The following is a 26,423-nucleotide window of genomic DNA, read 5'->3' on the forward strand; positions in this document are numbered from 1 at the left end:
GTCCAAGGGACTCTCAAGAGTCCTCTCCAACACCACAATTCAAAAGCATCAATTCTTTGGCACTTAGCTTTCTTTATAGTCCAATTCTCACATCCATACATGACCACTGGAAAAAACCATAGCCTTGACTAGACAGACCTTTGTTGGCAAAGTAATGTCTCTGCTTTTTAATATACTGTCCAGGTTGATCATAACCTTCCTTCCAAGGAGTAAGTGTCTTTTCATTTCATGGCTGCAATCACCATCTGTAGTGATTTTGGAGCCTAGAAAAATAAACTCAGCCACTGGTTCCACTGTTTCCCCATCTATTTGCCATGAAGTGATGGGACCAGATGCCATGATCTTAGTTTTCTGAATGTTGAGCTTTAGGCCAACTTTTTCACTCTCCTCTTTCACTTTCAAGAGACTCTTTAGTTCTTCATTTTGCCATAAGAGTGGTGTCATCTGCATATCTGAGGTTATTGATATTTCTCCCAGCAATCTTGATTCCAGCTTGTGCTTCCTCCAGCCCAGTGTTTCTCATGATGTACTCTGCATATAAGTTAAATAAACAGGATGACAATATACAGCCTTGACGAACTCCTTTTCCTATTTGGAACCAGTCTGTTGTTCCATGTCCAGTTCTAACTGTTGCTTCCTGACCTGCATACAGGTTTCTCAAGAGGCAGGTCAGGTGGTCTGGTATTCCCATCTCTTTAAGAATTGTCCACAGTTTATTGTGATCTACACAGTCAGAGGCTTTGGCATAGTCAATAAAGCAGAAGTAGATGTTTTTCTGGAACTCTCTTGCTTTTTCCATGATCCAACAGATGTTGACAATTTAATCTCTGGTTCCTCTGCCTTTTCTAAAACCATCTTGAACATCTGGAAGTTCACAGTTCACATATTGCTAAAGCCTGGCTTGGAGAATTTTAGCATCACTTTACTAGCGTGTCAAATGAGTGCAATTGTTCAGTAGTTTGAGCATTCTTTGGCATTGCCTTTCTTTGGGATTGGAATGAAAATTGACCTTTTCCAGTCCTGTGGCCACTGCTGAGTTTTCCAAACTTGCTGGCATATTTAGTGCAGCACTTTCAAAGCATCATCTTTCAGGATTTGAAATAGGTCAACTGGAATTCCATCACTTCCACTAGCTTTGTTCATAGTGATGCTTTCTAAGGCCCACTTGACTTCACATTCCAGGATGTCTGGCTCTAGGTGAGTGATCACACCATTGTGATTATCTGAGTCGTGAAGATCTTTTTTGTACAGTTCTTCTGTGTGTTCTTGCCACCTCTTCTTAATATCTTCTGCTTCTGTTAGGTCCCTACCATTTCTATCCTTTATCGAGCCCATCTTTGCCTGAAATGTTCCTTGGTATCTCTAATTTTCAAACTCTCCTTTAAGTGGGTTTAGAGGGAACATATCTCAATACAATAAAAGCCATTTATGACGAACTTACAGTCAACGTAATACTAACTGGTGAAAAACTAAAAGCCTTCCTGCTAAATTCAGAAACAAGACAAGGATCCCTACTTTCACCACTTCTATCCAACACAGTATTGGAAGTTTTGGCCATAGCAGTCAGACAAGAAAAGGAAGTAAAAGTTATCCAAATTAGAAAAGAAGATGTAATTGACACTATTTGTGCTTAGTCACTCAGTTGTGTCCAACTCTTTGCGACCCCATAGACTGTAGCCCCCCAAGCTCTCCTGTCTATGGGGATTCTCCAGACAAGAATACTGGAGTGGATTGCTATGCCTTTCTCCAGGACACTATTTGTATATGACATGATACTCAGAACAGTAAGGTCTCCACACAGAAAGTAAAGTATTAGAACTAATGAACTCAGCAATGTAGCAGCATACCAGATTAAAAGCATAAGTTTGTACATTTCTTTAGACTAATAAAGAAATATCAGAAAGAGAAAGTTAAAAAAAAATTCTGTTTAAAGTCACATCAAAAAATACCTAGGAATAAACTTAACCTTGGAGATGAAAGACCTATAAGCTGACAATTGTGAAACACTAATAAAGAAAACTGAAGATAATTTAGAGAAATGGAAAGATTATCCATGCTCTTGGATTGGAATAATTAATATTATTAAAATGACCATGCTACCCAAAGCAATCTACAGATTTAACACAATCCCTATCAAATACAACATTTTTCACAGAACTAGAGCAAATCATGCTAAAATTTATATGGAACCACAAAAGACTCAGAATTGCCAAAACAATCTTGAGGAAAAAGAGCAAAGCTGGAGGCATAACCCTTCCAAAGACATGAAGTCAATGGAGCAGAAGAGTTCAGAAATAAACCCACACGCCTATGGCCAGTTAATCTATGACAAAGGAGGCAAGAAGATACAATACAATGGAGAAAGGGCAGTCTCTTCAACAGGTGTTGTTGGAAAATCTGGACGTGTGTGCATGTTCAGTTGCTCAGTCATGTCTGATTCTGCAACCCCATGGACCGTAGCCCACCAGGTTCCTCTGTCCATGGGATTCTCCAGGCAAGAATACTGGGATGGTTTGCCATTTCCTCCTCCAAGGTATCTTCCTTACCCAGGGATCAAACCCATGACTCCTGTGTCTCCTGCATTGGCAGGCTGATTCTTTACCACTAAGCCACCTGGGAAGCCCTCAGAAAAGTTGGACAACTACATATAAATCAGTGAAATTAGAGCACTCCCTCACACCATATAAAAAAAGAAACTCAAAATGGTTTAAGACCTAAACATAAGACCTAAAACCATATAATCCTAGAGGAGAACATAGACATAACATTATCTGACATAAATCATAGCAATATATTCTTAGATCAGTCTCTAAGGCAAAATAAATTTTAAAAAATGGGACTTAAGCAAACTTAAAAGCTTTTTCATGGTAAAGGAAACTACAAACAAAATGAAAAGACAACCTATGGATTGGGAAAAAAATATTGTAAACGATATGACGACAAATATACAAACAACTCATATAACTCAACATTGAAAAAACAAACAACCTGATCAAAAAATGGGCAGAAGACCTGAACAGATATTTTTTTCCAAAGAAGACATACAGGTGACCACTGGGCACATAAAAAGATTCTCAGTACCTCTAATTGTTAGAGAAATGAAAATCAAAACCACAATGAGCTATCACCTCATGCCTATCAGAATGGCTGTCACCAAAAAGTTTACAAATAATAAATGTCATAGAGGGTGTGGAGAAAAGGGAATCTATTTACGCTGTTGCTAGGAATGTAAATTGGTACAGCCACTCTGGAGAATAGTATAGGAGGCTCCTTAAAAAACTAAAAATAGAACTGTCATATGATCAAGCAATCCCATTCCCGAATATATATATAAAAAGACAAAAGTTCTAATTTGAAAAGACACAGAAATGCTGTTTATAATGGCCAATACATAGAAACAACATAAATGCCCACTGACAGACAATTGGTTGAAGAAGATGTCATATATATATGTGTGTGTGTGTGTGTGTGTGGTGTGAGTGTGTGTGTGTATAAAATACCAACCAACCATTTCTTAGGTGGGCAATTAGTCCAAATATTTAACTCAAGGATAAGTCAAAATATTTAACTCAAGGATGACTTAAATATGAGCAAATGGGCAAAATTTCTCATTTGCCCACAGTCTTCTAACAAAATTTGGTTGAAATAACCTATTTAGGTTAATAGACAAGGATTAATAGACAATTATTATTGTCAATAATCAAGGATTATTGTCAATAATCTATTGGACAATCTATCTGTCCAATAGATTATTATTAGAGAAATAACTCTTTGGAAAAGAATTCTCTTGGTCCAGGTTTTCTATGATAGAGATTGAGAATCTAATATTCAGATTTATTTTAAAAATTTGAAGCTAGATGTTTAAAAAGTCCAAATGCATCTTTGCAATAGGGAGTTGCCACAATAGGTAGGTTTTTCACAGAGTTGAATTAGGATTCAGAGATAAGTCTGATTGCTGGCTCTATATCTGTATTAAACAATTTCAGAGGGGCAGCCTCTCAGTTTTTACATAAGTTGCTTTGCCGTTAAACTGACTTTAAATAAACCAGCAGCCAGTTAAATGAAGTCAGTGAGACTAAAACATGAATTTATAATAGATAGGCAGTAATGCCTGATATCCCCCCAAACAGCAGCAGCAACAACAGCAACAAAATGCCAATTTCTCTTTGAACAATAAGAAGCCAGAGTTATTTTACACCTTTGGAGGTTTAGAAGCTTAATTAATCTTAATTGCAGTGTCTTTCAGAGAAGAGTCAGGAGTTGAGGAGATGTTTTACAGTTTTTCTTGCTGTTTTTTCAGGGTTGAGGAGATAGTACTTTTATTCAGGATTGGGGAGATGGTACTCAATTGCAAAGGAAGATAATTTTCTTACTGGGATTTCTGAACTTTTTTTTTCCCAACTAGGGCTCTGGGACACTGAGCTAGCTTGGTGAGTCAGGGCTGGCCTGCTGGAGTCAATGGATGTCAGAAGAGAATACCTAGAGGTCTGGACAGAGTTGAAAACTGAAGAGACTACATGTGGCTCTAGAAGGCAAAAGTAGGGGTCTTATTTTAAGGTGGCTGAGGTTTCCATCTGTAAGTCAGGCAGGAACTATTAAAGCCTCCAGGCTTCTTAGAGAAGTGTGGGACTAAATGTACACGTGTTTGTGTGTGCTAAGTTGCTTCCGTAGTGTCTGACTTTTTGTGATCTTATAGACCAACCTCGCTACCCATTTTTTAAATACAATTTTCTTCTTGCCTGACTCTGTTGAGCTTCTACTTACTTTCTCCCTCTCTCCACTTCATCTTTCTCCCTTTAAAATGCCCAGTCACCTCTACATGGATCAAAGTTGAGCTTGGTTTACATTGGACTCTCTTAACTATAGCAGTAGGTACCGAATAAATCTGTTTTTACTGCTTTAACGCATATCCAACTTTGTTTCTCTTTGAGAGTTTTAACAATAACTTTGAGTGGCTCAAAGTTGTGAGATGACATTTCTCCGTACTTGTGCTATGGCTATGCAAGACCTAGATTATATATCTGTCTTCATAGATCCATCATGTTCCAAGGTTCTTCACTGCTTATCACAGTAACTCTATGACCTGTTTGATCAATCTGGAACCAGTAGATGTTCAGAGGGAATGTGGAGGAAGGGGCATTCATGCTATATGAGGCAAACTTGCCTGAAGACAGTAGGAAACACAAAGCAATCAGTAGATAAATTGCCCACCTTTCTTTTCCCTAACAGGTGATTTCAAGACACTGTAGCTTTTATGGCTTTTCTAGAGAGGTCCCATGATGACTGGACAATTCATTGTATGCATTATGGAGCTATGGTCAACTTATTAATGCTCTACTTTCTATTTACCTCCTCTCCTTCCCTGGCTGACTTCTCTTTTTTCCTCTTTTTTCTGTAGAATTGCACTCCCAATAAAACAATGGCACAAAAGCGTAGACTCAGTTGGAACTGAGGCTAAGAAAACAGATTCCAGTGCGTGTGGGTGTGCATGCCAAGTTGCTTCAGTCAAGTCTGACTCTTTGTGACTCTATGGACCACAGTCTGCCAGGCTTCTCTGTTCATGGGATTCTCTAGGCAAGAATACTGGAGTAGTTGCTGTGCCCTTCTCCAAGGGATCTTCCCAACCTGGGGATCAAATCTGTGTCTCTTATGTCACCCTGTGTTGGCAGGTGGGTTCTTTACCACTAGTGCCACCTGGGATGCCCCAACAGATTCCAAGATTAGTCCCCAAAAGCAAATTCTCAGGATGGAATTTTAGAGTTGAATTGCCTACTTGACTAAAGGCAATAGAGACCCCACTGCTCAGTGGTAGTGGGGGTAATAACCCCTGGCAGCGAGGTCACAATTAATGAAATTTCACCCCTGATTGGTTGGAAGGAGATGCAAGGCAGAAGGCAAGACACTGTGAGATTATAATGTGGTAAATGGTAATTATGAGATTTGTTATGTGGGGTGGCTGCTTTTGGTGGCAATGCAAGTCTTATTAAAAGAAAATGGTAGACTCAGGGCAGCTCCTTGCTAACTTAAATGATCCTCTGAAAACCAAAGGTGTCAATAGCAGTCTGGTCTCAGAGTAGAATGAGTTGAAAATCAGATACAGATTATAATTATAAAGACAGTAGAGAGGTAAAGGAAATTAAATTTGTAGCATCCATTAATATGCTATATGAAAATCTCAGGACCCAGGCGGGAAAGAGGGCAGGAAGACCTGTCTGTAATGAAGATATTTGAGTGCTTATACCTAAGAAAGAACTAAAAAAATTTCCTGGAATGTTTCTGGGCCAGTGGAATCTACCTGTTTTCTTTGCTAAAGGAAAGCAGCCTCCTCTTTCCTTTCCTAGTGGCTGTGCAGTGATCTTACGTAAATGTGCCTAACAAGATAATACTTGTTCTCCTCAAAGACTGCCTCTACTACACCTCATTGGCAGCTCCAGATAAGGAATGTTAGAATGGATTTACTATGTACAACCGGAGAGTTTATCACTGATTATATACCCTGGAAGGGTCCAGAGCTCACTCCCATCTCTACAGCAGTAAGAAATATACTAGTGCTAGGTACTCCAGTTTCTTTAGGAAGCTTGGTGGTGCCTGTTCTCTGCTGGCCACGACTGTATATGTGGCGTAGAAATTAGGCTGCCTGATATTAATGAGACTGGTAGGGTTTCAGAATGACAGAGACCAGTGGCAGGACTTAATTCTCAGAGTCACAATGGACACAATTACAGCAATGGGCATCAAAGTCAGAGTAGAAATCGGAGTGACTAGTCCTACATGGATTTATGGTGATTTTAGGGGTAAAATAGATGGAGAACTGACCTGGGCATTGTTTGATTTATGTAATAGAAAACTGAGAGCTGGAAAGCTGACATCAGTGCTATAGTGAAAAAATCATCCAGTTTCTAGAACTAAATGGGATTATAGACCTAGAGTTCATTTACTGATAGGGAGACCTGTCCCCATGAGGAAGAGTCTGTCAGTGCTACGATAGATATATATGATAAATGTCTTTTCTGATTCTTCCCTAAGGGGACCTTCGGTCATTTACGAGAGTAACTGTTCCAGAGGAAAGGGCAACTACTCAGGCTTTTCAAATCTGTTAGATATGAGGTTTGAGCTGGCACTGACACTGATATTGTGCTGTGCTGTGCTTAGTCATTCAGTTGTGTCTGACTCTTTGCAATCCCATGTACTGTAGCCCTCCAGGCTCCTCTGTCCATCGGGATTCTCCAGGCAAGAATACTGGAATGGGTTGCCATGTCCTCCTCCAGGGGATCTTCCCAACCCAGGGATCGAACCCAGGTCTCTCACATTTGCAGGTGGATTCTTACCATCTGAGCCACTAGGGAAGCCCGACACCAATATTAGGAGAACCAAAATGCTATCCTGGTCTTCTAGTTAGAGCAGAAGTTACAGTAGCCAGATGATAAGCTGGGTATTAGCCCAAGTCCAATTCACAGTAGGACAATGAGTCAGCAGACTTGCCCTGTAGTCTGTAGTTACTTTCCTAGTCCTTGAATATATAAATGGAGTAGGTGTCAACTGGAATAGATATCACAACTCTTATATATGTTCCTTCCACTATGTAGATTAAGGGCCATTATTTTTAGAACAGCCAAGTGGAAGTTCCAGAAACTGACCATTCCCACCCTCCCATTCAAGAATGTAAATTAGAAACAATGTCTCACCTGAGGAAAGATTGCAGTAATTAGTGCTACTATTGGACTGGAAGGATGTGGGGATGGTGGTACCCATCATATTCCCTTTAAGTGTTCACTTCTATGTTCTCTCAAAACCATATGGATCATGGTTCTGGATGATGGTGAGTCCCCATTCATCCAGTCTGGTGACAGTCCCAGTAATGGCTAGTGGGAAGGATATGGTTATCTTTACAAAATCATATCAATTTATCCTCTGGCATTTGCCATGCAAGTATCGGTTAATAAAAGCTTTTCTTCCAGTCCACAGTAGGAAGTATCAAAATCTCTTTGTCTTTACATGGCAGGAACAGCACGGAGTTAATGCCATATGGGAAACCGGACACGGAAAAAAAGCTGAAAGATGAATTTCTTGCCCTTCAAAGATTCCAAAATGCAGTAATTCCAAAAATGCCTTTCTGGAGATATCCTACATTACCAAACAACTTGTGAAGTCTCTTTTAAAGGTCTAGTGAGCTCAGTAAATACAAGAAAGTGTCTATTTACCTTTTTCTTCTTTGCCGTATTTGCTTTTTCCCTTCCTTCTTGCCTCCCTGGGACTGAATCCTCAATGAAGAATTAGCGGGAAGTTTTGCTTCATGTTGTTTTCAAATAAATCTGAGTTAAGAAAATGGACCTCCACACACTCCAAGTAGTTGATTAATTAGAAAGAGAAACATAAATATGTAGATAAGCAGAGGTAAGTTTTGAAAGACAGCTGCACTTCTCTGAATAGCCATATAGCATCTGAATAGCCATATAGCATCTGGTCATTTTAATTTACATTTGTCATTTAGTTTGTATCAGCAAGCCAGTGTCCATGAGCAATTATTTTAAGATTGCAAGTGCTAAATATTCTAATCTCTGCACCACAGTCTGAATATGATTGACATTCTGACTTGGAAAATATTTTTAAAAGACAATCTTTACTGTCAATGATAAAGTTTGTGTTGTAGCATTAATTTGGCAATGGACTTGTGAAATGCTGAGTTTAATCCTCAAACCTTGAAGCACTGCATATATTGAACTAGGACTAAGTTCTAGGAGCTTAGACTAGGAGCAAGTTCCTGGATTTTCATCAAAAGAGACAAGAACTAAAGTTGTCTTGGGAGTAACTTGAGCTCTGAGTTTCCCTGACTCTGGTTTAATGAAATTTTAGTGAGTTGACGTTCAGGCAGGGCACAGCTGAAGGCACTGCTTTTAATTTAACACTTCATATTTCTAACCAAATATGTTGAATAATTTGATTTCTTTGTTCAATAACTACATTGTGTCACTATATTCCACGATATGCTACATAACAGAGAATCTAGAGGTGGGGGGGTGGTGGTTCTCTCAGGATGAAGGTAGGGAAAACCTCCTTGCAGGTTCTAGGGGCAGGTTCGAGGCTGTTTGGTCAGAGCCTTCTGTGGTCCTAGGAATCCCAAGTGTGATCTAAAAGGGTGGGAGTACTGGGTCTCAGTGGCATGTCCCTTGTCTTTTGACCTCACCCTACAGGGAAGGACATGAATGAAGGAAAGGTAGATGGAACCCTATAAAGTACAGGACTTGAGGCAGGGCCTGGGTCTAGGAGTGGAAGGGGAGCTTGGAATGATCAGGGAACGAAAAGATTGGTGAAGCTAGAAGGAGGTAAGCACGGGAAGCTATAATAAGTTGAGACTGATGATCTAAGCTTTGAAGACCATGAAAAGGCTTTCAGATTTTTGTTTTATCATATCTTGTTTGCCAGTCAACCTGCAATTAGGCCTGCAAAGCTTTAAGTGAGAGTTGATTGGGACCTTGAGACTTATCTGCAAAGCTTTTAGACAGAATATCTGAAAGAGGGGACTTGAGATTTCAGCTGGTCTGTGATCAAATATAGGTAAAAGTAGACAAAAATATTCAGATGGAGCCAAGGTAATATCACAGCTCTGAGGAAGGAGCTTTTCTATAGCGTAACTCACTGATGCATACCCCTGGGCCTGAAACTGTTCCAACTCATGTGAAGGCTGGGCAGGAGCAAGAAGTATGCACACTTTGCTGTAAACCTGACAAACCTGCCTGTATATCCTTTGGCTCAGATGGTAAAGCGTCTGCCTACAATGAGGGAGACCCGGGTTCAATCCCTGGGTTGGGAAGATCTCCTGGAGAAGGAAATGGCAACCCACTCCAGCATTCTTGCCTGGAGAATCCCATGGACAGAGGAGCCTGGTGGGCTACAGTCCATGGGGTCGCAAAGAGTTGGACGTGACTGAGCGACTTCACTTTCACTTTCTTTTTCACTTACGAACACTCTAAGGTTCTTTACAAGAGTGCCCTTAGACACATTTCTTTGCTCTCTACCTTCCTTTGTAACAAACTGAACTACAGTTTGTCTGATTCTCAAGTCTGTTTTGAAATACTAATTTCTGGCCTTTGGGTTATATATTAGCTATTTGTCTTGCCAGCTTTCAAATGTAAGATTTCCCTACTGAATTGTGACTTAACTGGCTCAATTGACCTCCTGACATTACATGGCAAACACTGTTCCAGTTCTGATCACTTGGAATCTAACTTCTATCGTAGCTAGATCAACTTCTGCTGCCAAGCAAGGAGAAATCGAGCATTTTGTTATGAACCACTGGATTCAGAGCACCTGTTTGTTTGCCCTGGCAAGAAGGCAATGTCTCTGCTTTTCTTTACTCCCTTGTTGTTTAGTCACTAAGTCATATCCAGCTCTTTTGTGATCCTATGGACTGTAGCCCACCAGGCTCCTCTGTCCCTAGGCATGGGGACTATGACTACAGAAGGACAATTCAAAATCCTGAGGACAGATTTCTGCTGGGTCCACCCAGTCAGTGGAGATTGAGATGCAGATTCAGACCCTGCTTTCATGGGTACTGAGTCTAACAACTTTTCTGAGCAGCTAAGCCTTTCCCTATTCACACATCCAGAGAAATTTAGAGGCAATTCAGTAGAACTTGCTGGGATTAAGTAGTCATAATGATTCATGAATATCCGGAGCTTTGGTTGGGAATTGGTGGGGAGCTGGGGTCGGTAGTACTGTTGGGTGCACACTGATTGCAATTCTGACATACTACATTTTAGGAGATGTGGAGGGTGATAGCTTTAGAAGCCCAGCAGTCATTCCCCAGGAGGGAAGAGGAAGCAATGCAGGTCTACCCACAAGAACTGATAGACATTGATTAGCTGCCAGGAGAAAGAATTGACATCTCTTAAGCTTTATGGGCTCTCTTCGGGGAAAGGATCCAAACTTCCACCACAGTTTAACCAGAGCCTCAGGAGTGGGTTATGCAATGAACTAGTTCAGGTTACTAGACTTGAACCTCCCAATATTAACATGCTCTGTATAAGGCTAGAGATAGAACAGACCATGACTCCCTTTTTCTCTTGGATGATAACAGAACCATGCCTCAAGGTGCACATACATGTAAACACACTTGAGCCCCTGTGTTTGCCTGTCCACCTCTGTTTGCCAGCTCCCCCAAGCAGGGCATCTATATCCCTCCAAGACATTATGCTTAGTTTTATGCAGATTGCATTATTCATGGTTTATTTCTAAAAATGGTACTTGTTTAGATTGTTTATTGCCCAAAAAGTATAGATTAAGTTTAAGGATTTTTTACTGATAATGATATTCAGAAACACCTTCCTCTGGCAAGTGTACTCTTTTCTAAAGAGAAACCCTATGGGAGTGTTTTGCATATGATACTTGAACTATAAAGATCCCCGTGGGGCAATTCTTGGTAATAATGGCTAATGTTTAATAGTGGCACTTGGACTTCTGCCATTTGTGAAGCAGCAGAGTAGCTGAGAGCCTGGCCGTGAGTTATCTGCACCTGGATTCAAGTGTTCACTCTGTTATTTGCAGACTTTGAAGACTTGGGCAAGTTCTTTAGTCTCTCTGACTTAAGTTTCTCATTGATGAAATGTGAGAGTTAATTTCTTCCTTTAGTGAGGATTAAAGAACATAACAGAAGTAAAGCCCTTAGCACATAGGAAGTGCTCAAATGCATGATATCAAGGTTTACTGGACTTTTTTTTTTTTTTTTTCATCTCTGTCCTGACACTTATGAATGCTCTTTAAATATTTGCAGGACATTTCTTTTATGTAAAAATGTTAATTACTGAAGAATCATTTTTAAAAGCCTGTTTCATCTCTTGCATGGGGTTTCTTTTACCAGAAAAAACGCTTGCAAATGTAAAAATATTTCCATGTACTAGAAGTTAAATGTCTTGTTTTGCTAAGGGCCCCCAGAAAGGATACATGTGGTCTGGTGGCTAACTTGCACATAAACAATGAGCTATAGCTCACTTAATAATGGCATCTTTTCAGGGTTAACTAAACTTTCAGTTTCACTAAGAAGAACTGCATGAATCATTTTCTCCACTTCTCCCTAATCTGTGTGTATGTGCATGCACACATACAATTATACTAAAGTGGTTAAAGTACAGTTTAATAATCTGAATTTAGATAAACTTAATTTACTGATCTCACTTTTATTTGGTATGCTTTAGTAGTTTTCATTATCAAAATACCCAAAGAAGCTAAAATTAGATTTCCTTCTGATTTTTTACTCATTCTCTTATATTTCACTTGTTCTCTTATATTTATCTCTAGAATGATCAGGAGGCAATATAAGAAAGCTCTCAAGCAAAAAGGACACAAAGTCTTTCCTTGTCCGATGAAGTCAACAGTCCCAAAACACATTAATTTATCTTCCTCTCTCATTTGAGAGTTGCACAGGCAGTCCTCCTGTTGGAGTGCCAGAATTCCAGTGGTTTGTTTGTAGAAGTGAGTTATGTGGAACTCAAAACGCATTCTCCATAGAAACCATATTATACATGGTGGTTAGTTATATTTAACCCATAATACTTAGAAGTAAAGTTCCAACAGAACTATATGATATGGCCATTCAATGAGCAGTATTTTTACAGGGAAATATGTTCAGGGATCTAACTATGGATGCCAGGAATGGAGCCTCTTCTGTCCTTCCCATCCTCCATTTCTGAGCCTCTGTTGCCTAGGGCAAAGAATTTCCCTAGGAGATGATTGAAAGCAGGGTAATGACGTGTGGAGCTGGAGGCTCTCGGAGTCTGGGGACCAGAGAATGATAAGCTGTGAGAATTCTCCCTTGCTTAGCTTTGGAGTAGCTCCTGATGTACTTCCTTTCTTTTACTTTCTTTTAAAAAACATTTTTATTTTATACTGAACTATAGTTTATTAACAATGCTGTGTTAGTTCCAAGTGTACAGCAAAGTGATTCAGTTATACATACATATGTGTCTGTTCTTTCTCAAATTATTTTCCCATTTACGTTATTACAGAATATTTAGCAGAGTTCCCTATGCTGTACAATATGTCATTGCTGGTTATCTATTTTAAATAGAGTAGTGTGTATATGTCAGTCTCAGACTCCTAATTTATCCCCCTCCCCTTTCTTTCCCCTTCTGTAACCATGAGTTTGTTTTCTAAGTGTGTGAGTCTATGTTTTGTAAATAAGTTCATTTGTATCATTTTTTTAGATTCTGTGTATGTGTGTGCATGCTAAGTCACTTCAGTCATGTCCGACTCTTTGCAACGCTATGGTCTATAGCCTGCCAGGCTCCTCTATCCATGGGATTCTTCAGGCAAGAATACTAGAGTGGGTTGCCATGCCCTCTCCAGGGGATTTGCGGGTTCTTTACCACTAGTGCCATCTGGGAAGTGTTTTTTTTTTTTTTTTTTTTTTAGATTCTACATGTAAGCAATATTATATGGTATTTGACTTTCTCTGTCTAACTTAGTATGATAATCCCTAGATTCATCCATGTTGCTGCAAATGAAATTATTTCATTCTTTTTAATGGCTGAGTAGTATTACATTGATATATGTACTACATCTTTTCTATCCCTTCCTCTGACAATGAACGTTTAGGTTGCTTCTCCCCACTCCTTCCCATAACTGTCACCAGCTCAAAATAGCGCGTGATACTCCTGGCCCACAGCACCCCGGCCAACTGGCAATACATGTCCAAGGCTCCTAGGCACAGGTGGCCCTCAGATCCCACTGTGCCTGCACTCCATCCACCCCCAGTCCTCAGCCTGCGTGCCCCTCCTCTTTTCCTTGCTTTTGATCCAACAACCCCAATAATTGATCCTGTTCCTTATCCCTCCACTGCCACAAACAACCTCTTTCTTCAAAGAAGGATTTCTCTCTTCTCATTTTGCATCAGAACAAGGAGTCCCCTCTGCTTGCGTAGTCCTGAAATGAATACACAGAGCACACAGTATCAGATACTCTATGGAGTTAGCAAAGAAACTCCCCGCTGACCTTATTCTCAGTATTTCAAGTAGGTTCTATAGGTTAAGGTCAAAACCCTAGTTAATGGTAAGTCCTCTTCTATCATATAAGGAACAGGTGCAAGATTTATCCATATTTCAAGAGGGGCCATGGATTTAGTATTTAGTGATAAACATATCATCAAGAAATGTAACCGATGGTTGGAAGTTTAACAGGGTAAAATGACAGTGTGACTAGCACCCCCTAGTGTTGAGGAGAAGCTGTGAGTAGATGGGAGGTGGCTGAGAGATGGGGATGTTACAGAATTTCTCTTTGTTGGTGCTAAGGCTCTCAGTCATGTCTGACTCTTTATGGCCCAATGGACTATAGCCTGCCAGATTCCTCTGTCCATGGAATTTTCCAGGCAAGGATACTGGAGTGGGTTGTCATTTCCTACTCCAGGGGATCTTTGTGACCCTGGGATTGAACCCACGTCTCTTGTGTCTCCTGCGTTGGCAGGTGGGTTCTTCACCACTAGTACCACCTGGGAAGCTCCTCCTCTTTATTGCTTTGCTTTAAATCCACTTCTTCAGGAGCAGAATTCCAGGATGCTGGGTTCATCTGCCAAGAGACTTCTGGGTAAAGTGCTTAAGGTAATTCAAGAGAAGCATCCAGGGATGAAACCAAAACTAAGATGCCATCCTGGAGGTGAAAATCAAGTGGCCAGGAATGAGCTATAGACAGTAGCAAAGTTAGGCAGAAGCAAGAGATTCCTGGTGGAGCCTGGAGAGACTCCTGGCTGCTACCTGAGCAAACACTATAAGCATTTGTTTTTCTAGGACTCTCGAGCTTTTAAGGGAAGGAAATTTTTGAAGACCCTGGGTAAACTTGCATATCATTCTTCAAATCACCACCAATCTTGCCTTAGCTAAGGACGAGAGTGCTGAAGTAAGAGTGAGAAGGCTTCTGGAGGCAGAAGCATTCTGAAGACAGATATCTGAGTAGGTAAAATAAGCAGAAGTAAAAGTCACAAGCCTTAACAAGCAGGTATAGGGTAGAGTTAGTCATTGGTTGCCTAGATGCCCTTAAGTTTTTAGCAATTTTAGATGTCTCTTTGGTTTGCTTTTCTGACTCTAGCTCCTCTGTTTGTAGAAGTTGGTATTTGTCATCATGCTGAAACCATTCTACATACAGACAAGGTTTCATTTATTGTCCCAGCCCTGCCTCCTTTCTGTCCTGTGGAGTTTGGTGATATGAGGAGAATGGAGCCAGTCAGCTCCTGGACTCTCTTTCCTCCTGTCATTCATTTGAACACTTAATTTATGCCAGACACTTCATTACACACAGGGAATATATTAGTGGACAATACTGACACAAATCTTGCCCTTATGAAGTTCACGTTCTAGTGGAAGAGGCAGACAATAAACAGATTGCCAAAATGTAGTGTGACATATGATGCTAAACCTAGGAACAAGGATACAGTGGTTCAAACTGTACATAGGGTGGCCAAAGGGGTTGTTTTTGAGTAAAAATTTGAAGGAGATCAGTCTGGTAGGGCTATAATAAAAGGATACCACAGACTGGGTGGCTCAAATTGAGGACATTTGTTTTCTCACAGGTCTGGAGGCTGAAAGTCTAACAGCAGGGTGTTGTTAGGGTTGGTTTCTGAGGAGACTCCTCTTCCTGGCATGCATGTGGCTCTGCCATTTACTGGCTGTATATTTTTTGGAAAGTTGCTTTACTTCTTTGCATTTTGGTTTCCTAATCAGTAAAATTGGAATAATAATCTACCTCGCAGAGGTATTGTGAGGACTAAATTAATAAAATGAAATGAAATTGGGAAAATTTATGGTCCATAGTAAACAGTATATAAATGTTTGCCTTCCTGGAAACTATATACATTACAAACTAGCCAATCTCATTCCTCCAAATGTGTGCCTAGCTCCTCTCCTATAAGGTTCAGGTGGGCTTATCAGGCTTTCATAGGCAGCAACACAAAGTCACAGACTGAAAGGTAAACTAAGTCCACTGGGAAAAGATAAGGGCCATTTGATGAGAACACTTGATTTGAATAACAAATCCATATAGCCAAAGGTAGGCTTAAAGTTGGGGGTATAGAGTCAAAAGTTGGGAGTCAGACAGAGGTGGGGAAGAGCACAGAGGAAGGAGGAGAGTTCAGTATGACAGCATGCTAGAAACAAATGAGATGGTGTTCAGGATGGCTGCTGCAAAGCTTCATCCCACTCCCCTAGACTCCCCACCCAACCCTATCAGGAAAGCCTCACGAAAGGCCCTGGCCAGGGTCTAGGATAATTTTGCAGTGGGAGACTGATTTCCATTACAATTTTTTTCTGGCTCCATAAAATCCCCATGGTATTAAGTACCGCAGAAGAGGGAGCCAAGGTACCAATCAACAGGTGTCTAATATTTCTATGTGCCCTGGCTTCTCAGTCCAAGTTTTCAGGACTAAGAGATAATATTTAAGAGTAGGTAAAGATTTAGATTGACTCGGCTCAGCAAGGATTGATGGAAGGCAGGATGAATATGCAGAGATGGGAATAATTAGCTATCTTCTTCCATAGGATAGATAAAGATAGATAAATATGCTAAGGAAGACATATTTAAATTTTATGCAGGAATGAATGGAGTAGATGTCTCATCTCTATATAGCCTCAATCCAATGGTCACTGGTGCCTTTGAAGGTATTTTATACATGTCCACTGTAAGTCTGTGTCTTTTCTAGGTGCTGATCATTGGGGTGTTTCTAATAATCAGGAATTTGGGGTAAATAATAGTCTGGAAGCTATAAGAGTTATGGAATGGTATATGTTGGGTGGTGAAGCAATGCTGTGAATTACATGAGATTTTTGTGGCAGTAAGAAACATTGACCAGCTAAATTATTTCTAAGAAGTGTTTACAGGCTAACACAGAGGTACAATGACTTTTGCTTGTGTTTGTGGAGATTGAGGGACCATTTTGTAGAGCAGCTTCCTATTGCTTGTTTTTCTGTATAATAAAAAATATTGGCTGGTCTTTGTCTCTGATTCCTTGTAAGGAGCCTTTAAATCCTTGGAATTTCCCAAGTGAAAGGACTGTTGTCGTTATTCATGATAGGTCCCTCAGTAGTTTCAAGATGGGGGCTAGCAGTGCTGGAAAGACCCAACCATGTGATTAAGGTTTGGAGAGTTGAGTCACATTATATCAGCCTGTCCTCCCAATCTCTGCAGAGAGAAGAGGACTGAAGATTGAGTTCTATCATGTGGCCAATAATTCAATCAATCATACCCATGTAATGAAACCCCAATAAAAACTCTGGTCACCTGAAACTGTACAACTGAGCCTGCCAGATTGGTAATCATATATTTATGTGCTGTCAGGATGATGCATCCTGAAGACATGGAAGCGTCAGGTTTTCTCTAAGAACTCATTCTGGTGCTTCTTCACTTCGTCAATCCCAATTTATACCCTTTATAGTAAAACTTTAATCACAAGTACAGGGCTTTCCTGAGTTCTGTGAGTCATTCCAATTAATTATGGTATTTCAAGGAGTACTAAGAAATCCCTGAAGGTTTGTAGCCAATTGGTCAGAAGTGTGGGTGGCCTGGGTTACAATACAAGTTTCTAGGTCAATACTAGGATATTTAAAGCCATACTATGAAGTTAAATATGAAAAATCTATATGACTGTATAGACCATTTTCAATGTAATTGAATCTTTTAATTTCTTAGTTCTAATGTTCTAGAATGAAAGTTTGGCTCAGCTAAGTCTATGAATTGTTCCTCTAACTTAGATAAGCATTTTTTATCCAATTAGCTGAAAGTTTTAGTGCCATGGGCCTGAGGTAAGGTAGCCAGGATTGGGGTAGAGGTGATGGAAACCTTCAACTTCCAGAAGAACCCACTCCTTTTCTTGAGGTGATCATTTATTTGGGTTGTTGTATAGTTAAACAGGGAAGGAACTTTTAAATTACCTGGTGAATTCTCAGGAATTTCCAGATATTTTTGACTGTTCTAGGGATCTGCTTAGTAATTTCTGAAAGATGACCAAGTGCCATGATAATGTGTCACAGTAGCTGGCCAAGGTGCATCATTTTGAGGGCATTCTTCCACTTTTCACTTGCCTTTTGTGAATCAGGCTCTAGGCACTGGAAGGCATGGCATCATTGAGCCTCCCAGCAATATATCTGGTCAGAAGGAGTGGGACATGGTCAGCCCCAGTAATTTTGATAGTGCGGCACTCATCATTTTTCTTATGTTGGACTTCATGGATAAGAACTGAAATTCCATGGCCCAGAGGCAACTGATCTCATTCCTTAGCAGAATCAACAAATGGCATCATTGTCCCCTTAATGGGGAGGACCATCAAGCACATTGGCTAGCATTGTCAGAAGACCTACACAGTTCTAGATTACTGCTGACTCCTCTGCAGTTCATGCAATTCATGAGTAGGTATGTGATATATTTTCTCTCAAATATGAAGATAAGAATAAAGTAGATTCTGTAAGTGCAAGTGAATTTCTCTGGGAGTGATGCTTGCAATATGCTGGTGTATGTATGATGCTAATGAACAAGGGTTTGGTACTATACTCCCATCCTTGCTAACTGCATGGAGAGTGCCATCTGTGGGAGTTAGAACTTTCAACCTTGTCTCTATCTTCCATTCCAGCTCTTCACTCATATGAGCAGTGGAAGACCAAGAAAACAAAGAAACTCAGGGAATTTTGTTCCAATATCACTCCCAACCGAAGGATCTCAGAAATTGAGTCAGATGGGGCATCTTTGAGGGTTCACATATTCTGAGCATTATTGCAAACTGCATCCTGAAGTTGCCTAAACTGAAATAGACTGATGCTGGGCTACAGAATCCAGATGTGGCTAGATGAACAGAAGTGATCCAATTATAAAGGTTAACAGGCTAGAAAATGAAGGTCAGCAATGTATGGGAAGGGTAGAGGCAAGTGGAAGAAAGAAAATCCGGAGGAAACTTTTGATGCAGAGTCCACATGCTCATGGAGGCATTTTGTTTGGTGTCTGTGGCTGTTGATGCAGGTATGCTGGAATTCAATAAAAGAGTCAAAGCAAAATGAATGTTCAGCTCCAGCATTATCAGTATCAAGTCTTTTCAATTCTACATCTTTATCAACTTGCGAATCTATCTGTCCCTCTCTCCTATGCAGTTTCTTCCTAAGTTTTAGAGATTATATCACTTAAATACTTAATCTATTTCTATGGTGACCAGAGTGATACATCTAAAACATGAATTTGACTTAAGCACCTTCAACTCATTTCCTACAGAATTAAATACTAATGTCAGATAGTATATAAGATTATTTATGATCTTGCCCTTTGCTTATTTCTCCATCCTCATCTCTCACAACTTCCCCCCTCTCTCTAGCCACAACGACCTATTGGTATTTCCTGGAACATACTATTCTATTACATTCCTTCATGACTTAGTTCCTCTGGATATTGTCTGGAATGTTCTACTCTTTTATACCTTATAAATTCCTACTAGTCCTCTAAGACTTTGACTCTGAATTCTTTTCTGATCTACCAAGGCAGAGTTGAACATTCTTTCTTTATAGGTATCTTCTATTTTAGCATCTACTGCAATGAGTTGCAATGATCTGAATATGTTTCTAGAGAGCAGGGGCCATGACTAATAAATTTCTGTGCCTTCAGAGCTTGGCACAGTGCCTGACACATAGTAGGATCTCAAATTATCTCTGGATAGGGAAGTGAAATGCTTTAAAAGCAGGAGGAACTTGTCAACGAGTTCATGTTGTTGATAATCTCTTGGATTCAAGATTTGATGTCTGAAGTATGTGATATTGATTCCTTCATTTATGCAACAAGTATTTATTGAACATCTACCCTAAGCCTGGCATGGGAATACAATGATAAACAAAAATAGTTTTGTTCTTCACTGCTTTCAGGAGTTGAGGATTTATTGGGGGAAACTATTATAGCATTTGTATAAATTACTAAATAAAATAGAACATATCCGGGTTTGGCCCATCATGTTAGCTGGAGATTTTCTCTAACACAAGGCTTTCTGTAATATGGGATCAAAGACTTTGCCTGTTGGGCTACTTTGGCTTCATGAATTCTGCAAGTTTCTCTCTAGTTCTTCAACTTAGAAAACTACAACAAATTGCACTTCCCCAGTGGTCTGGTGGTAAAGAATTTGCCTGTCAATGAAGGGGACACAGGTTCAATCCCTGGTCCAGGAAGATTCCACATGCTGCAGGGCAATGTACCACAACTACTTAGCCTACACTCTGGAGCCCGTGAGTTGCAACTACTGAAGCCCAGGTGCTCTAGAGCTCATGATCCACAAAAAGAGAAGCCATCGTGATGAGAAGCCCATGCACAACAACAGAGTATCCCCTACTCACTTCAACTAGAGAAAGCCTGCAGATAGCAACAAAGACTGAGCACGGCCAAAAATAAATAAATAAGCCCCAAATTTAAAAAACTAAAACAAATTAAAACACAACTTGTAAGACAAGTTGAACATCTTGTTTTAATCCAAGCAAAACTTTGTTTTCAGGAATATGTGGGCTTTATATCAGTGACTTTATAGTTTACCAAATGCTTTTGTATTTATAGTGGTAGATGGTTTTGCTTATAGTCAAACCAAAGGAATATAGGGGAAGCAGTCAAAAATCAACAAAACAGGATCACTTTATTACGTTGTAGGGACTACCTTTAGGCAATGAGATGTTATCAATATATATATCCAAGAAAATAAAGACTCTAGACCCCTGCTAAAAGCCAATATAAAACTCAAGCTTTTAATCCAGGCAGTGTTACTGGAGGAATGAAAGAAGCTGCCAGATCCTGACAGTTGAAAATAGAAAGGAAAAAAAAGAAGTAGCTCCTATGAAAATCAGATATGAGAAAGTTCGAATAAACTCAAACCATGTCCTACAGGGTCCTGTTATCTTGATATCCCGAGGGCTGGGTTTTGTCTCCTTCTCATTTCGGATTAGTACAAACAAGTGCTTATAAACAAGTACAAACTTGGGGTCAAAGTGACCAGTGATGTACAATCGGTTAGGTCCATTCAAAGGTATAATGGCCAGAATTTCAGGGGAAAGAGTCTGTCTTAAATGTCACTTAAGACAGGGGTTTACCTTTCTTGAATTTGGCAATGCTCTTTTCCCTTCAGTCTCTCAACTGAAAATGATAACTAGGAATTGCTGCAGAACAAAGAAACAATATTCTTTTTTTATAGGTAGCATGCTGCTGTGGCAGACACACATGGCCACAAGGATTAAATTATAAGGCCCTCATTTTCATATATAAAAAGATTATAAACAAAGCACAAAGCAGAATAAAGTTGCAATTTCAGCTTGAGTCCAAAGTAGTTGACAATCCCTAAATTGAAGCTACTTTGCTTAATTAGCAGTTTAAAAAAAATCATTTTATAAAAGTCATAGTATCCTGTACCAATTAGTCTATTAATATTTTCCCCCTTTCTGAGGGCCTCAGAGAAAAACAACAGTTTTCTTTATCACCTTTAAAAAATAAAAATCATAGGCCAGGCAGAGCTTTCAAGGTTCTTTCTAATATTAGGGAAAGAAGGAAGGAAACTTGTAGTTCTTTCGTACTTTGTTCCTGGATCTAAACAGAAACCTATTTTGCCCTTTTTGTACACTAGTTTTTCCAAAAAAGAAGTTTTGGCTTTGGCCTAAAACCCCTCTGGAACCAAACTCCTGTCCATTTAAATCCAACCCCAGGAAGGCTAGTATAGTGATACATTTCATCTACAAACTTCAGTGTAAAATAACTGGTTACAAAACATTGGATATTTTTATCTCAACAGTAGCAAATATCTACGTACAAACGGGGATTGCTTTTCTCAAAACCGGACTCTCTCCATTTCCTAAATTCACTTTACCATTGTGGTTTGGTTACTTGTTTTTGATGGGCAGAGTTGCAGTTGGGATCATGGAAGGGAGTTCTTGCACTGGTTAGGTGGCCAGGCAAGTTAACCAAGGAGCTCATTCTGGCTCCAGAAAGGGAAGTAGGTCATCCCTACTTGCCAGAACTGGATCATTCCCACTCCCTGACACCGGGAGCGGTTCATCCCTACTCCCAGAAACTGGGAGTGGATCATCCCCACTCCCCGCTGAAGAAGGAAGACAGTCATGGCCAAGCTCTCTGCCACCTGTGACTCTGGACTTGATTGTCCCCATAAGACCTTCAAAGGATCTGAATGTGACTGATTTCTTCATATCTCCAAGCTTCCTGCAGATGGCAGAGCCCATCGTGGACAGGGCAGCTGACGTCTTTTGTTTCATGTAGGCGTTGGAGACCTGAACGTCGTGCCAGCTCTTGGACAGATTCTGCGTCAGCCCCACGAAGGCCGTAAGGGCCAGCTTCTTCTTGAGCTCCACACAGCGTCTCTCTTTGGCTGCCAGCGCTTGGCGTAGCATTACAATTTCTGCCTCCAGTTTAGCGAGCTCACATTTGAGCTGCTTTTGCTCTGCCTCAGTGAGATCCTCTGGTTCGGCAGTCAAGCGGGATTCACAAAGGTCTGCAGAGGTCTCTGTCAAGGCGTCTGGCATAGACTGAGAAAGAACATCTTCATTAAGAGAGTCCAGGTCCAGTTCTTGGTAGAGAGAGTCGAACTCGTGACCAGAAGAGAAACAGTCTTGGCCAGCAGAGTTGAAGTCTAGGCCTTCGGGGTCAGACTCTAGGGTGGGGTGGGACTCGAGGCAGGAAGGATCCATGTCTTGTCTGGTAGAACGGGTGCCTTGGCCAGTGAGTGAAGGTCCTGGCTGTGGAGTAGATGCCTTGGTTTATAGGGTCCACTTCCGGCTAGGGTTGGGGGGGTGGCTGGAGGCGGGGGTGGCTGGAGGGTAGGGTAGGCTGGGTTGGGGTTGTGGAGGTCGGACTTCCGGCCTAAAGATGGCAGAGGGCGGAACTTAGGCTCAGTGCCTGCGCCTCCAGTATTCATAGTGGTTTCGACATCACAACGTCACTGTGAGGTAGGTACTGCAGCAGTTGTCAGGGAGAGGTGTTTTCCCTCCTACCTCAGTAGGTGACTGGTTCTGGCCTTCAAACCAAATCTGACTCCGTGTACGGACCTCTTTCCATCAGAGCAGCCATTTTAAAAACTCTGAAAATCAGTTGAACTTTTTTGTGCTAACAGATTTATAAGCCTCATACATGAAATAAATAAAAACCGTCTCAAAGTGGGACAGGGAGTCTAGAACTCCAATTGGTCCCCTCCCAATCTTCCCTTTCCAAGTTCCCAAAGGGGCCTGAGAAACTTCTGGCACCACTTATAAAGTGTATTTGAAGGGCCCTCAAAGCTCTTAAATTTAACAAGCCCCCATGGTATGAAGTATCAACAGTGCCAGAGGCTTGGGATGGTGGAGCTTAGAAAATGAGCCTGACCAGTCACAACTGTCTGTTATTTTGAGGAAGGAAAGGGAGGGAGAATTAGTAAATTTATAATAGTTGTGTCAAGTTTAAGCTTAAGAAAAGCAAAGGTTACTGTATTATGAGAATTTAAGAGAGAAGAAATACGATATATGCAGATATATTCATGGGTTTTCAATTTCTTTTTTTTTCTTTTCCAAGCATTCACTTACATTTCTGAGGGCACGTCTGTCCACATACACCGTTATCAGTTGTGGGAGGTGGTCCTCACAGAAAAGTAGTAGTAGTAGTAGTTGAACAGGCTCTATCAGGGTGCCTATCTACTACTTCAATCAGAGCTGGTAACTTACAGAGTGGAAAAATCAGGGCTTCAGTCCAGTGACGGCAGGTGGCTAGGTATCACTTAGCTCATTACCTGGATGCCCATTCCCAGGGAATAGCCTTGAGCAGGTCTTAGTTTCTAGTGAGTGGTTTTGTTGGATATTCTGGTAATTCTTACAAGCATGATCTTGTGGAAGGTGATACAGTCCTCATCAGATTTCAGCAATTTGCCATACTCGTGTCTATATAGCTACAGTAAAGCATCTAGCTGGGCATCCAAACCAACTACAAACCTTTGGCTTTATATTTAATAATCCTTTCATATAGCTCAGTAGTGTTTATTATTGGCTTACCTTGAAGCATGTGCCTCCCTTTAAAAAAAAATGAGGATTTCCCTTGTGGAAACATGAAGGCTGATAAGGTATTTTCCTGTATGTATAAAGGCCTGAAAAGGGCAGTAAGGACTGCTTAAAAACTGTTTTGTTCCAGAGGGTAGACTCTTCCTCCACTGCCTGCAGAAACACTAGTGGTTTCAGGAATGTTCTGACTCTGAATCAGTATTCTCCTTTCAAAACTGAAGGTGAAGGGCAAAGAAACCTCTGAATTAAGCTAAATAATGTGGAGCACACATTTGTCTATTCCAAGCTGAGATTCCAAATCACTGGATTTGAGCTAGCACTTGATTATCCTCTGAATTGTTGCAGCCACCAACCTCACTGTCTATTTTCTTATTTTTCTATTTCCTCACCCTTTAGTTTAGTGTATGAAATCTTTTGTTAAGTTTGATTCTTTTTGTAGAGTAATGATTTCTCTCATACAAAATTGACCTGACCTCTCTGAGCAACTTTGTTTCCCGATTCCAAATCAAAATATAGCCTCTGGAAGGGGGCCTCCTAACTAGTAATGTTCTGACCTGTGTAGACCTGGAAAAATAGGTAACACAGTGAAATAATCCATTTTATTAGGCTTATTCATAACTACATACAAAAAAACTCATGTATTTTGGAAACATAAATCTTTCAAATGAAATTTCACTTGATTTATAGTGATTGTAAGAAACTATTTGAACAAGCTGTTTTTTTAAGATGTAAAATACTGAGCTACTGCCTCATGACTTTAGAAGCTCACATCTCTATATTAGACGATGAAATAATCTGTATTATACAGCAAGGCATACAAAACTGTTCATCTGAAACTGAAAGCTTTCTGATGCTATTTATGCGCTAAAAGGGGCTTCTCTGACGGCTCAGGTGGTAAAGAACCTGCCTGCAATGTGGGAGAGCTGGGTTCAATCCGTGGGTCGGGAGGATCCCCTGAAGAAGGGAGTGGCTACCCACTTCACTATTCTTGCCACTGCAGTATTCCTGCTTGGAGAATCCCATGGACAGAGAAGCCTGGCAGGCTACAGTCCATAGGATTGCAAAGAGTCAGACACGACTGAAGTGACTCGGTATGCACACACATGTACTAAAACCAGCCAAAATATTTGATTCAGTAATTTCTGAAAAGAGATCTTGAAAATTATTTTTATTTCTACAGTGGTTTGCTATCTTTTGTTGCCAAGGAAGACATTATTGACCTGTTTTTAGTAAAGAATAAAATTTGAATTATTTTTCTAGTAAGAGTGGTGGATTTATACTAATCCTTTGTAAAGGTAAGTGATACAACAAAATGATTGTTTTTCTTTTACTGTTTAGAAGCCTATATGTTATCTTTTAGAAATGAATTAGTAAAACTTGAATGTAAAAGCAGAGTAATACCACTCACCAGGTCTGGGTTGTTTGGGGATGAAAGGAGCGAGATTGTATTAATTGATACTTGAGTCTAGAAATGGTTCGGGACTTGCACCAGTGTCAGCGATTTTCACTACTTCTTTTGTTGCACTGTGTTATATGCTAAGTCACTTTAGTCGTGCCCGAATCTTTGTGACTCTGTGGACTGTAGCCTTCTAGGCTCTCCTGTTCATGGGGTTCTCCAGGCAAGAATACTGGAGTGGGTTACCATTTCCTCCTCCAGGGGATCTTCCCCACCCAGGAACTGAACCCACATCTCTTCAATCTCCTGCATTGGCAGATAGGAAGTGCCACCTGGGAAACCCCTTTCATAACTACTTTTGTTATGAAAGGTCAATATAGAGCTTCCTGATTACATCAACTCTTGTAAAATAATCCACATTGGTGGTTAAGATTGCTTCTAAAGAAGCGATAACTCACCCTGTAGTCTGATCGTTTGCACTGCTAGATTTAACCATAGTGATTTCCCTAGGGCTTTATTTCTATGATGACAGAACTATAATACTATCATGAATATTTTGTTCATTTTAGCTGAATACCAAGAAAAATGTTCAAATATTTAATTGGGCCTTAAAATAAGACATATAGTTTAAAACCTAATCCAGTCAGAACGTTTCAAGAGTAGGAGGAGAAAATTGGTAGTTAGGCTTTTCTTGTGGAAAGCCATAATATTATATTTGATTTCAGTTTATAAGTTATTTTCATAACTATCTCAAATCACAGCCCAGCTTCATCAGTAATGTATGCAGTGAGTCACCCTCCCCATAGATATTCTCCAGCATGAACTGATTTATTTGCTGTGGTTTACAGCTGCTTGAGTTATTGGTAATAATCCTCACAGTTCAGCAGTTGAGTTGGTCTTCATTTAGAACCAGGATGGCATTTCCTTTCAGTAGCCCTTCTACATGGACTAATTAACTAAAAAAATAATGAGGTATATTACAGAGTAGGATTTTCCTCTCTGAAGCCCAAACATAC

At 40.3% G+C, this 26,423-nt stretch overlaps 1 protein-coding gene across 1 annotated transcript; it reads right to left on the bottom strand.

Annotated features, from left to right (window-relative positions):
• Positions 1-19,805: 19,805 nt before the first annotated feature.
• On the bottom strand, positions 19,806-22,511 carry TPD52L3 (TPD52 like 3). The gene is made up of 2 exons (XM_055580234.1): positions 22,145-22,511; positions 19,806-19,810 (listed from the first exon to the last, which is right to left on the bottom strand). The coding sequence occupies exons 1-2, from the start codon at positions 22,509-22,511 to the stop codon at positions 19,806-19,808; spliced, it is 372 nt and encodes a 123-aa protein (XP_055436209.1).
• Between the last annotated feature and the right edge of the window lie 3,912 nt (positions 22,512-26,423).

This window comes from Bubalus kerabau, chromosome 4, assembly GCF_029407905.1.
Source record: "Bubalus kerabau isolate K-KA32 ecotype Philippines breed swamp buffalo chromosome 4, PCC_UOA_SB_1v2, whole genome shotgun sequence".
Classification (NCBI taxonomy): Eukaryota; Metazoa; Chordata; class Mammalia; order Artiodactyla; family Bovidae; genus Bubalus; species Bubalus kerabau.

Excerpts from the sequence above, each read along its gene's own strand:
- TPD52L3 (XM_055580234.1), bottom strand. The coding sequence starts at position 22,511 with ATGCCAGACGCCTTGACAGAGACCTCTGCAGACCTTTGTGAATCCCGC.